The sequence below is a fragment of the Crotalus tigris genome, unplaced genomic scaffold, assembly GCF_016545835.1.
Source record: "Crotalus tigris isolate CLP2741 ecotype Arizona unplaced genomic scaffold, ASM1654583v1 scf7180000024461.5605484, whole genome shotgun sequence".
In the NCBI taxonomy this organism is placed as follows: domain Eukaryota; kingdom Metazoa; phylum Chordata; class Lepidosauria; order Squamata; family Viperidae; genus Crotalus; species Crotalus tigris.
Genome location: NW_024100632.1, coordinates 2,768,740 through 2,781,112, shown reverse-complemented (window position 1 = coordinate 2,781,112; position 12,373 = coordinate 2,768,740). Strand labels below are relative to the sequence as shown.

At 49.8% G+C, this 12,373-nt stretch overlaps 1 protein-coding gene across 1 annotated transcript; it reads right to left on the bottom strand.

Annotated features, from left to right (window-relative positions):
* Nucleotides 1-3,140: 3,140 nt before the first annotated feature.
* LOC120303235 (apelin receptor-like) lies at nucleotides 3,141-4,559 on the bottom strand. Its single transcript, XM_039332600.1, has one exon. It carries the CDS (start codon nucleotides 4,495-4,497, stop codon nucleotides 3,340-3,342), a length of 1,158 nt encoding a protein of 385 aa, XP_039188534.1. The 5' UTR covers nucleotides 4,498-4,559; the 3' UTR covers nucleotides 3,141-3,339.
* Between the last annotated feature and the right edge of the window lie 7,814 nt (nucleotides 4,560-12,373).

The following is a 12,373-nucleotide window of genomic DNA, read 5'->3' as shown; positions in this document are numbered from 1 at the left end:
GCCCCATTCTCAATTTACTGAGATGTGTTTGAAGCAAACTTGGGTTCTGCCTTGGGTGTCACTTCAAGCCAAAGGCAATGGGGTTGTTGAATTGTCGCATAGATCATTGTGTAGACTTAAGGCACTTTCAGAAGAAAGGATGGGTCCTCTTCCAGTACGCAATGAATTCCATAAATACACACACACACACCCCTTTCTTCAAGCTATTTTCCAACAAAATCTCTTGAGGAGGCTATTTGCAGGCAAGCACAGCTGACTGAAACTATAACACCCAAGCTGAATAAAACGCAGGGGATTTTTTTTTTTGAATGTAGCCTGGACTTTTGCTGTTGTCTTTGAAAAGAAAGATCATCCACAAACAGGAAAAGAGGCTTAGACTCAGAGGAGTACCCAGCAAATGTTCAAGGACTGCAAAAGCACCACTCTTGGCCTGCAGCTGCTAGAAGCATCTAAGAGACATAGAAAAATAAGCTGTTCCTCATTTCTGACTAAGACAGTAGCAACATATAGTAGCTCCCAGCGGGCCCGTCCAAAAACAAGGGAAATGACTTTTTATGTAGAATTGGGCAGAAACTTAATTTTCAGGAAGCCATTTCTTTCAGAGTCATTTAGTCATGCTCTCTGATGATTTGGGGCTCTTTCCGACCTGCGCTTATTGCAAACTTGGGAGAACGGGGCTTTGAAGTGTCTGAAGGTTAATTTTATGGGAAAAGGATGCACGGTTTTATGGGCTAGCTTGACACACAAGAGACCAGTTAACAAGCAGGTTTTTAGCCCAAGATCTCATGCTGGACAAAAGAAGTGTAACATGCCCTTTCTGATGTGGCCACAATCAAAGCCTTGATTTCTCAAATCGATATGCACGCGGTATGAAGCATTCTGATTAAGCTCTTCGATTCTAGAGAAAGATATGAACAAGAACGGGCAGCCTACATTCTAGATTTGCACACAGTTGATTCCTGAAATTCTTTTCTGCATTCCTTGAGCCGCTTTTGAAGAGTTGATGAAAATCAGGAACTGTTTTCCAGCTCTTCTAAGATTGGTGGTACGCTCTTAAAATATATTCTGCATTAACATAAGTTTTAAAGAAAAAGACAAATCCCCTGAATAGAATCCAAAAACCTTGTAAAATTCCTCCACCTGAATGATGGGCAATCTTTGCTTTTCTGAAATACACGGTCACAGAAAGGTGACTCCCACCTGTTGTAAACTGTTGTTAATGGAAGTTGGTCCATCTCTTGTATCTGGGAAGCTGATCTAGAATGGGGGAGTAGCCAGTGCTTCCCTTCAAGGAGACTGACTAATGACTAGAAATGGGGGGCTGTAATCCCAAGCAACTAGAGATCTTGTAATTTTTAAATCTCCTGTCGGCCTTCCAGTCAGCAGCCTGGTGCAAACTTATTTGCTTCTGTAGGTGGATCCAGGAGATGCTTCTCCAACCTGATGTATTTCTCCATCCCTCAGTGGCTGAATCTCCCAAAGTCCTCTCCCAGCTGCTAAGACATTCCTTCCCCCACTCCCTTCCCACCACCCTTATCACTGTACCCCTTTTGTGATGGAGGGTGCAGCTGCTTAGATCAGCGCCTGGCTGATGAAAGAGCCTTCGTGAAAAGCTGGGCAACTGAGACGATTCATTGTCCCAACTGCCAGCTTCCCCAGGACCTGAGCTCAGCAGTGGTGCTTTTCGGAGGTACCCCCTGTCCACATGGCACCCCATTCCCCAGTCTCCAATGCAAGTTGAAGGGTGCCTACCCCCTGGCACACACCCCCCACACCGGTGCGTCATGTAGGAGAGAGGGCTGCATTCTCTTCCTAGTCCTCGCTATTGTCTACAAGCCCCCTTTTCCCTTCACGAGATGAGAAAGCCTCAGCTGTTTCTCCTCTGCCTCTTGCCAAGGGGGGGGGGGGACAGTGGAACCGGGGACATGCAGGTCGCATCTGGGGCTGAACCCCAAAGGTTGCCAAGTTTTCTGTTGCCTTGGGACACTGAAGCCTTGTCATCTGTCTTTTGGCTCCCTTGGGGAGATGCCCTGCAGATGTGGGACAGGGCAGCTTCCCAGGAGAGGCGCAGAATAGCGTGGCTTTGTGTGGTCTTTCCGGGGTTCTCCAGCCTCCCCGTTTCCCTTGCTCAGGTCAGCCCTGCTACACCTCTTTTGCTTGCTGCTTCTCTTTTCCAAAATAGCTGCTTGTGAGTGCAGGTCAAACCTGGTAAGCGTGACGTGGAAGGACAGCAGAAGTCTTCCATCAGTGGCATTCAAAACAATCCCACTCGGACGATAGTTGTATTTCCCAGCCAGACGGGGGCAATGAGAATTTAGATCCAACCGATCTAGGAAGAGTAGGATGGGGTTTTGTCATACAAGGGTGTTTCCCAACCAAACCATCTCTAGATGTGTGGATTTTGTACTCCTAGAATTGCCTGACTAGGAAGACCCATTACCAGGAAAGCTGGAGGTTGGGATCCAGACCTCTGGGGGAATACACAGGCTGGGAAAATCTACCATTTTGGGGTACAGGGATGTATGTATACCCAAGACAGTGTGATTATTTGGAGATGCTAAGGAGCACAGACTGAAGCTGATTTCCCTTTTCCTTATCTGACACGTATTTATCCTTTCCCCTCCAAATCAGCACCCTTCAAAGGAGCAAGTTCTTAGAAATTAAGAACTTTGGGGAATTAGACCTAGGTGTTTTTTAAGCCTCTTTTTAAGGGCAGGATTGGAACTAAATTTGATGTCCTTTCCACTGCACTGCAAGGAGAGAAGCAACCTGGAGTTATGGAGAAAATCTCTGGCAGGACAACCAACCAACAGAACGGCTTGCCTTCAGAAGCTGTGGCTGCTCCATCACTGGAGGCTTTTGAGAAGAGACTGGACAGCCACTTGTCAGAGATGGCACAGGGTCTCCTGCTTGAGCAGGGGGTTGGACTAGAAGACCTCCAAGGTCCCTTCCAACTCTCTTATTCTGTCATTCTGAATCCAGCTTGGCGTCGCCTCTCCGCGGGGAAAAACCCCTTCGCTTCGGGCATTCCCCGCTTCTCCCCCACTGGAGGAACTTCACCCCTCCCGCTTTAAAAAAAAAAACAACAACAACAAAAACGCCGCGCCAGCCCGAAACAGCTAGAAAAGAACCGACTCTCGTTTTTTTCCCCCCACCGAAGAGAAAGAGAAGCCTTTATTGGGTACAAGGGAGCTGTCCACCGCAAGGACCTGCCCCGAAACGGTGAATCCCCGGGTCGCGAGAGGAAACCAGTCCGAAGCCAGGCAAGGGAAAGTCTCAAGACGGGGCGGACCAGGCGGGCGCCGGCTTGGCGATCTCTTCCCGTCCAAGTCCCCTCCGCTACACCTTGGTGCCCGAGGAGGGCAGCTCCGACTTCTGCGTCTGGCCGCTGAGCGTGGACGAGACGGAGCCGGCGGGGCCGCGGCGGGGCGGGCGGAGGCCGAGCAGCAGCAGGCACTGGGCGCGGAAGCGGCCGTCGAAGAAGGCGTAGAGGAAGGGATTGAGGCAGCTGTTAATGTAGGCCAGGCAGGTGGTGTAGGGGTGCAAGCGCAGGATCAGCTCCAGCCAGGCGCAGGGCAGGCTCAGCGCGCCCGCCCAGGCCAGCACGTAGAGGCTCTTCAGCAGGTGGAAGGGCAGCCAGCACAGGGCGAAGACGGCTACCAGCGTCACGATGATGCGCAGCGGCCGCCGCCCCCGACGGCTCTCCTCCTGCCGGGCGCGCCGTCGGAAGTGGCGGCTGACAGCCGCGCCGATGCAGCAGTAGCACAGCGTCAGCAGCAGCAGCGGCAGCACGAAGCCCAGCGTCGTCGTGGCCAGGCTCAGCGCCGCCAGCCAGCGGGCTGCCTCCTCGGCGCTGCCGGCCCAGCCGCTGAAATCCATGTCGCACTCCAGCGCCGAGCCGTTGCCGCCGTCGCGGGGGCTCAGCCGCGTCCGGCGCAACAGCAGGGCGGGCAACGCCAGGAAGCCGGCCAGCAGCCAGACGGCAGCCAGCGAGAGCAGCCGGGAGGCGCGCGGCCGCCACGAGGTCGAGCAAGAGGCGGCCGGCCGGCCGGCCGAGCGCGGCAGGGCGTGCACGATGGCCAGGTAGCGCTCGAAGCCCAGGCAGCCCAGGCAGAAGGCGGAGGCGAACATGTTGAGCAGCACCAGGTAGCTGCTGAGCTTGCAGAGCGCCGAGCCGAAGGGCCAGTGGAAGCGCAGCGCCGTGTAGGCGGCCCACAGCGGCAGCGTCACCACGAAGGCCAGGTCGGCCAGCGCCAGGTTGCCGATGTAGGCGTCGGCCGGGCGCCGTTTGGCCGGCGCGCCCCTCCAGACGGTCAGCAGCACCAGCCCGTTGCCCGACAGCCCCAGCACGAAGACCAGCATGTAGAGCACGGGCAGCAACGAGAAGGAGAGCTCCCAGTCCGTCTCGGCCTCTTCCCAGAAGCAGCCCCCCAGCCCCCCGGCCTCGCTCCAGTTGCCCGACGGCTCCTCGTCGTAGGCGTAGTCCTGATCCTCCATCCTGCCCTCCGATCGGCCCCTCCGACGGCCGCCCAGCAGGCTGCTGCTGCTGCCGGCGCGCCCAGGGCGCTTAAAGAGGGCTCCGCGCCTGACCCCGCCCTTCGCTGGGAGGGGGGCTGGGGGTGGGAGTGGGGGGGGGTGAGAGGGAAGCGCCTTCCCGGGAGGCAGCTGTACCGGGCGCGCTCCAGTCGCCCCCAGCCCCAGCCACCCGCGTCCCGAGGGAACAAGCCTGCCTCCCCCCGGGGAACCTCTGAAGTTGGAAGGGACCTCGGAGGTCTTCTAGTCCAACCCCCTGCTCAGTCAGGAGATTCTATCTACCATTTCTGACAAGTGGCTGGCCAGTCTCTCCTTGAAAGCCTCCAGTGATGGAGCATCCACAACTTCTGGAGGCAGGTCGTTCCACTGGCTAATTGTTCTCATCGCCAGGGAATTTCTCCTTAGTTGCTTAGGCTTGCACCACAATGTCTGCTGCACGCTTTCTCTTTTGCAAGGAACAATAACAGGTGATGGGCAGGGAAGGTTTAAAAAAAATCCACAGAGGAGGAAATACCTCCATTAGACCAACTAATATATATTTTTCAAGATGCTGCGAGTTTTTGGTGCTTTTCTTTTTTCCGGCCAGTTGGAACCCCCAAAATAGCCCTTTTGTGCCAGGGCCTCTGGGCATGCAAATGAGTTGTGCGGGTACAAGAGCCTAAATAAGAATTTTTGTAAAGAGGAACCAGGAAGACCTGCTCAAATCTTCAATTCAAATTCTTGGCTGCTGAAAGTCCTGTTTTTTTTTGGGTGGTGGTGGGAGTTCATTTGGTGGTCTGGCGGGAGACACCAAAAAGATTTTGGCTGCCTGCTCCGGCTGCAAAATAATAATAATAATAAAAAAAATTCAGATGACCACTAATGGCTGAACAGAGCTCTCTGACGCCTTCAAGTGGGCGTTCAGATCTTTGCAACCCAAGCTGGTCTCCCATCTGGGCCCTGAGCTGTTGGGTTGTCGGTTGTCACTGCGAACACTCTCCCCTCCCCGCACACCTCCTGAGACACAAAGAGGATTCAGAAAGCCCTAAGAAGGCACAAGGGAGACTCCTGTTTGTTCTCGCTGGCCTCTGTGTGGGAATTTTCCAAACCGGATGCCCCATTCATTCGTCAGGGCACAGCAACAGGGCTGGGACCCCCCCTCCCTGTGAGAACCCCGCAACAAGAGGCTATAAATCCCCTTCCCACATTTGCAGGGCAGCAGAAATGGAACGATGCCACAAAGCTGCACACCGAGGCGCATGCCTGAATGGTCCTCTAGTTATGTCCTGCTCTGCAAGCCGGGGAGCGGGGGGGGGGGGGGAAAGGAAGTGGGACCTTTGTGATGCTTAGTGTGGGGCTGGTTAAGGAAGAATTGAGAATAACCTAATTGGAAGGGGTCTAGAGGGTCTTCCAGTCCAACCCCCCTGCTCAGGCAGGAAACCCTAGACCACACAATTTTTGCACTGTATTGAAATGCAAGTTGTCCTCAAATTACAACCCAAAATTTAATGTTGCTGAGTCAAACATTTGTTAAATGAGTTTGTCCCACTTGACGACTTTTCTTGCCACAGTTGCATTTCTTAATAACAGGGTTGTTAACTGAATCTGGATCGTCAGAAGCTCACCAAAGGGGATCAAGGGACCCCAGGACGTTGCAACTGTCATAAATATGAGTCAGTTGCCAAGCATCCAGATTTTGATCAGGTGACCCTGGGGAGGGATGCTGCAACGGTTGTAAGTGTGAAAAATGGTCATAAGTTCCTTTTTTCGGTGACATAACTTTGAACCGTCACTAAATAAACTGCTATAAATCAAGGGCTACCTAAAACATTTTAGGGCTGATCTCTGCCCGGTGCACAACGGTGCCTACATTTCCAATGGAGAGCTTCAACATTGCAGTTGGCCTCTCTCCCATTTGTTGAGGGCGAGGAGGGTCTTTGCTGTCCCCAGACCCTCCTGAGCTGTTTTTCTTTCCCTTCCCTGGTGTTTTTCCAAGGCCTGCCAAATTGCATTCCCTGAAGGAGGAAGGCGATAAGGGGGTGATGGCTGAAATGGCAGCAGAGACGTCTTGGCTCTGGGATCTGTCCGTGGGAGGGAGGGAGTGTGAAAAGGGTCGAGAGGAGGACTGACCTCCTTCACCCCATTTGACAATCCAGCCCGTCTATTTTAAACTCCAGCAGTAGACGGAGGATGAAATTTCCCTCCCAAAATCAAGTAAGAAGCACCGAAGTTTTGAAAGATGGTAGACCCAAACAGTAAACCGCCAGGCATTTGAGCTCTTAAATCTTTCCTAAGGATCCATCAAGACTGAACAATGCAAGTGCTATTCTATTCTATTCTATTCTATTCTATTCTATTCTATTCTATTCTATTCTATTCTATTCTATATTCTGTTATGTTCTGTTCTATTCACAGAAGATAAATGAGAGGTTTAAATTTCTTTTGCCATTCGGAAAAGACATTACCATTCTGAAAGGTTGAGGGACACAGGAGACTTGTGCAATGCAAGGCAATAAGAGGAGTGTCACTCCTAGCCTGAAAAAACAGTTGCACATCCCTGTTGTGAGAGAAAGGAAAGCAGACACCCCCCATCCCCCACCCCCCACCCCCCACCCCCACCCCCGGCACACACTTCAGGATACAAGGCCTATTTCTTGGGACTCCCACGGGATGCTGAGGTTCCTGGGCTGGAGCGTGTGAACTTCTGCAAGGAGAATTGGGATCTGGTTGGTTCACACCAGTTCTACAAAACCGGTAGCTAATTTTTTGTTGCCCAGGTCCAGAATGGACTTCCGGAAGCGGCATCCACACAGAGAACCAGTTGTTCACCTATTTGAATCCCACCCCTGGGGTCATCAGTTGTGTGAATGCAATGGACTTTTTTACTTTCTTGACCCCTTCTGGCCCCTGCTTAACACCCCCATTCTGAAAGACCCTGACAGCATATTACATCCATCAAAAAGAGAGAGAGAAAAGCTATCTTGTAGTTTTATGTGGACAATCATTTAAACACAAGCCAGCAGTGTGCGGAAGCCACCTAAAAAGCTAATACAATCCTTGGTTGCATAAACAGAGGCGTAGAATCAAAACCACGTGAAGTATTAGTACCACTTTATAAAACCTTAGTAAACCACACCTCGAAGACAAGCTCGGATTTGTCTGCCCAAGGGGCCCCTTTTGACCTCCATGTACTGCCAAAAATGAATCGTCCATCCCTGGAGGGAAACCATTGTCATACCTGCAGAAGCTAACAATGAGAGCACCTGATAGCAATCTCCTTCTGTAAACCAGGTGTGGCAATTTTACTACTTTTTCCCCAATGGGCACTAAAGGGGGAAAAAAAACAACACCTCACACAATCTTCTAATTTCTACAAATACCCCCAGGGTAGCCAGGTTCCTGCCCCTATTCAGGAAGGTGATCGGATTTTAATTAACACTTAACTCAGGTGGAAGCTGCCGTTTTGCCATTCCTGCTGCTAATTTCCTCTCCCCGAAGGAAGAGAGGAGTCCTGCAGAAGGTGGAAAACAATTGGGTGGGGGTGGGGGTGTATTCCTCTAGGAATGCTCCCATTTCTACTTCTTTGGTGGATGGGTTAAATGTTAGGATTGTCAAAAAGTTTGTCTCTTTAGGATGAATTCGCTGGAATGCTTTGCGCCACATTGCCCTAAGCCATGCTTGGTTAAACCATGGTCTGTCAACTGAAGAAAGCATTGGGCAAACCACAGCCTCAGCCAGCAATTCTCACCCTTGGCAAGTTGCAGATGTGGACTTCAACTCCCAGAGTTCCCCAGCCATCCAAAAGATGCTGAGACTCTAGACAGAAAGAGTGCAGAGAAAGAGCAACAAAGATGATTAGGGGGCTGGAGGCTAAAATAGTTGATGAATGATTGTGGGGCAACTGGCTATGTCTAATCTAGGGAAGAGAAGAACTAGCGGTGACATGATAGCAGTATTCCAATATTGAGGAGCTTTCACAAAGAAGAGGGGTCAAGCTATTCTCCAAAGCACCCCAAGGCAGGACAAGAAGCAATGGGTGGAAACTAATCAAGGAGAGAAGCAACCTGGAATTAAGGAGAAACTTCCAAACAGTGAGGGCAATCAACCAATGGAACAGAATTACCTCCAGAAGTTGTAGGTGCTCCATCACTGGAGGCTTTTAAGAAGAGACTGGACAGCTATCTATCTGAAATGTTATAGTGCAGGGGTATCAAACTTGCAAAATCACGTGACGTGTCACGACATATCGTGACTTTTTTTCCATTGCCAACAACGGAATGGGCGCATTTTCGCTATGATGCATCCAGCCCGCGGGCCGGCAGTTTGACACCCCTGGTATAGGGTCTCCTGCTGGAGCAGTGGGTTGGACTAGAAGACCTCCAAGGTCCCTTCCAGCTCTATTCTGATTGATAACACTGAGGCAATGCTGGGCAAGAGAGGAAGAGGAAGGCAACCTGGTGGGAACATGGCATAAAAAGGAAGTCTCAGAGCATCTTTGTCAGAAGATGTGAGGGATGAGCCTTCAAACGCAGCAAACCTGAAGCAGCCGGGAAAGATCCCACTGCATCCATTTTGGATCGTAAACAGGAAGAATGGGGGGGGGGTGAGGGGGGATTTCTGGCTTTTCCTTTCAGGAAGGGAAAGTGAATGGCAAGATTCAAAGGGTCGTCTTTGAAGTCTGTGGCTGCCTTGTGCTTTGATTCTGCAAAATAGAGCCCCCCCCTTGTTATCTTGTGGCTTTCCTTTGTGGATTGGGGGGGCTCTGATTTCAAAGAGGAATCAGCCTGACATCCATTCATTTCCCACACACACACACACACATACACACATACTGGTTTTATGATGCTCAACCTGATGAATATCTTGGTTTGGGCATCTTGTGTGGAGGCTGTCCATGGAAAGGGTGATCCAGATTAAGGCTCCTTTTGTAGGTATCTAGAGTTTAACTAGGTAACAGCTGCCCACTTACAGGCATCCAGGGGCCTGGCACAGACCCAGCATCGGTAAACCGCTATGCTTTATCATTAGAGCCTCTGCCCAAGACAGCTGAGGTTAAGAATTACCATGATTTAAAGCTGCCTTTTAATGGGAGCATTAGAGCTGTGGCTGAGATTTCTCCACATCAATCACAGAATGCTAGAGTTTGAAGAGGTGACTGAGGTTATGGAGACCAATTTAGCTCAGACCCTAAATTATAGCATCTCAAAAACGCTTGAATACATCCAAGGGACCTCGAGTTGCGGGTTCCAAAATGCAAATGCCCTTTTAGGAAAGTTTTTTCTAACATCCGATCAGAATTGACTTTCCCATAATATTAATGTATTATGAGATTGGACAACCATTAGTCTTAAATGGTATAGGGTTTTCTGCCTGAGTGGGGGTTGGACTAGAAGACCTCCAAGGTCCCTTCCAGCTCTATTCTATTCTATTCTATTCTATTCTATTCTATTCTATTCTATTCTATTCTATTCTATTCTAATCTGTACTCTGTATTCTGTACTCTACTCTACTCTACTCTACTCTACTCTATTGCTCATATCGGCTGGGGAATTCTGGGAGTGGAAGCCTACCTAACTTAATGTTGCCCAAAGTTGGGAAAGAGTGCTCTACACACTTCATGGGCCAGCTGACCCTCTCTTCTTCCCCATCCCCTGATCCTGAAGGCCTTGGTGGGCCAGGGCTGGCCAGGCTATTGTTCCCTGGGAAGGGATGTTTTGCAAAGAGAGGCTGCTCTGGTGGAGCCCCGCCAGGGTCACCAAGGAGCCGAGAGCAAGGAGGTCACCCTTCCCTGGGCCAGCAGACACAAACAGGAACCTGCCTTCCTGCTGACAGCCTTCCAGGAGATGAAGGACTTCTGGAGAAGAAAGCAAGATGAGGCACGAGGAGGAAGGCACCACAATTAGTCAACTCTCTGTGGAAAGCAAAGAAGGAAGCTGAGAATACAAACCAGCATCAGGGAGCATTTGCTGGGATAAAAACAAGCATATATATATATAGTACACACACTAGAAAGAGACAGACACACACACACATCTTGGCCAGCTGCAGAGAGATAAATTTAGTCAACTGGCCCGAGGTCTTGGTTCTCTTTCTGGTAAAAGTGTTGAGTTCAGGTTTTAATCCTTCCCAGGGACCACTGGTAGGACACGGGAGAAAAGACGAAGGACAATTTACCCCACCTATCCTCCAAAGACTTCAGACTTACCCATCTGCACTAGGAAAAGAAGAAAGCAGCAGCTAAGATCCCTTTGGGGATCCGTTTTTCAAGAAATGCTAAAAAGAAAAACCAGAGAAACACCACACCCCTTTGCACTTGTTTTTAAAAAGCTCACAAGACCACCTCTTTCCACTTTACTGCCCTTCGATCGGATTCACACAATACACGGACTAGGCTGAAATGGAGAGCAAGCAGCCACTCTCTTCCTGTAGAAAGGGGGGGGGGCAGCCATCCCAAGGTTTATTTTGGGAAAGACTAGCATGTCCTGTGAAGAGAGAAATTCAATAGATCAAAAAATGTGTTTATTTTGCAGGAGAAGTTTTTTTTTAAAAAAAAAAAACAAGCCAAGGGCTAATTAAAAGATCCTGCCAGATAAATTTGCAAGCTCCAGACTCCGAGATATAAAACTGACAAGCATGATATGGAACAGGCCACTTTTCCAAATTGGTTCCAACTTCTCATAAGGTTTCCGAAAGGTGGAGCGGCTGATTCCAAATACACAAACGGTGATGATGTTTAGCAGAACTCTTTACTCTGTGGACCTCCAAGGTTTTTCTCCCTGGGGCAAATTGGTTTGGAATGATGGGACCCAATGGGAACAGAGAAAAAGAGAATGGAGAGAGGCAGTCACGTTAAGCCATGATCTCACACACTATGATTTATTCAGTTGAACCCCTCAGGGCTGACAGTTGCACAATACGTTAAGCTTCCAATCCTAGTTTAGGGATCCATGTGGCTGAGCTCACACAACAGCATGCTCAGCTGAATGTGCCTGATCCAGGAATATGTTTCTCCTTTCCCTCCGGTAACCAGAAAGGCTAGAAAGAGGCTGTATTTGCAGGACACGCACAAAAACCTCCAAGCTTTTTCCAAAGCCAAGTCATGGCTTTGGTTTATGGAGTGAACCCAGGCTGTTTGAGGGGCTGCTGATGATGGCTGGCCCCTAACAAGCTGGAGTAGCCTGGTGAGGCAGATCAGCACCCATTGTCTCACGCAGCATCCTCTCCCCCTCCCCAAAATAACTTTCAAATTTGGGTTGGGAATGGTATTACAGGAGCTTCCCAGGGCTGTTTTTCCTCTCTGAATTTGGTCCGTGAGAAGGAGAAGTTCCTTTTTTTAGCAGCATCTTGGCAGATGTGCCAAACATAGAAAGGACCGATCCTGGGAATGTAGAAATCCCTCCAATAATCACGTCTGCAGGGAAATGTTGATTTCTTGGGCCGGTGATTCCCAGCCTGTTGTTGGAATTAAAGGAAACAAGATCCTGGACAAGGCCCACCTATCTGGTCACTAAGGATCAATACCAACCAATACCAATACCAATAGCAATCTGGTAGCACATGATCCATCAGCTGATCGATGCAAAAACTCAATTCTCTTGAAAGGCCTATTATGCTGGATAAGGAAAAAGAAGATGACGAAAAGAAAGGTGGAGAAACTCAATTACAGCCATGATAGAAGCACCATTGGAAGTCCTGAAGGACCAAGTTGGGGACAGATCATGCTGGACAAAGTCCACCTGTGTGGAATAGAATGGAATGGAATGGAATAGAGTAATGAATAGAGTAGAGTAGAATAGGAATAGAATAGGAGAAATGAAGAACAAAGTAGAATAGAAATAGACTGGACTGGAGTGGAATGAGT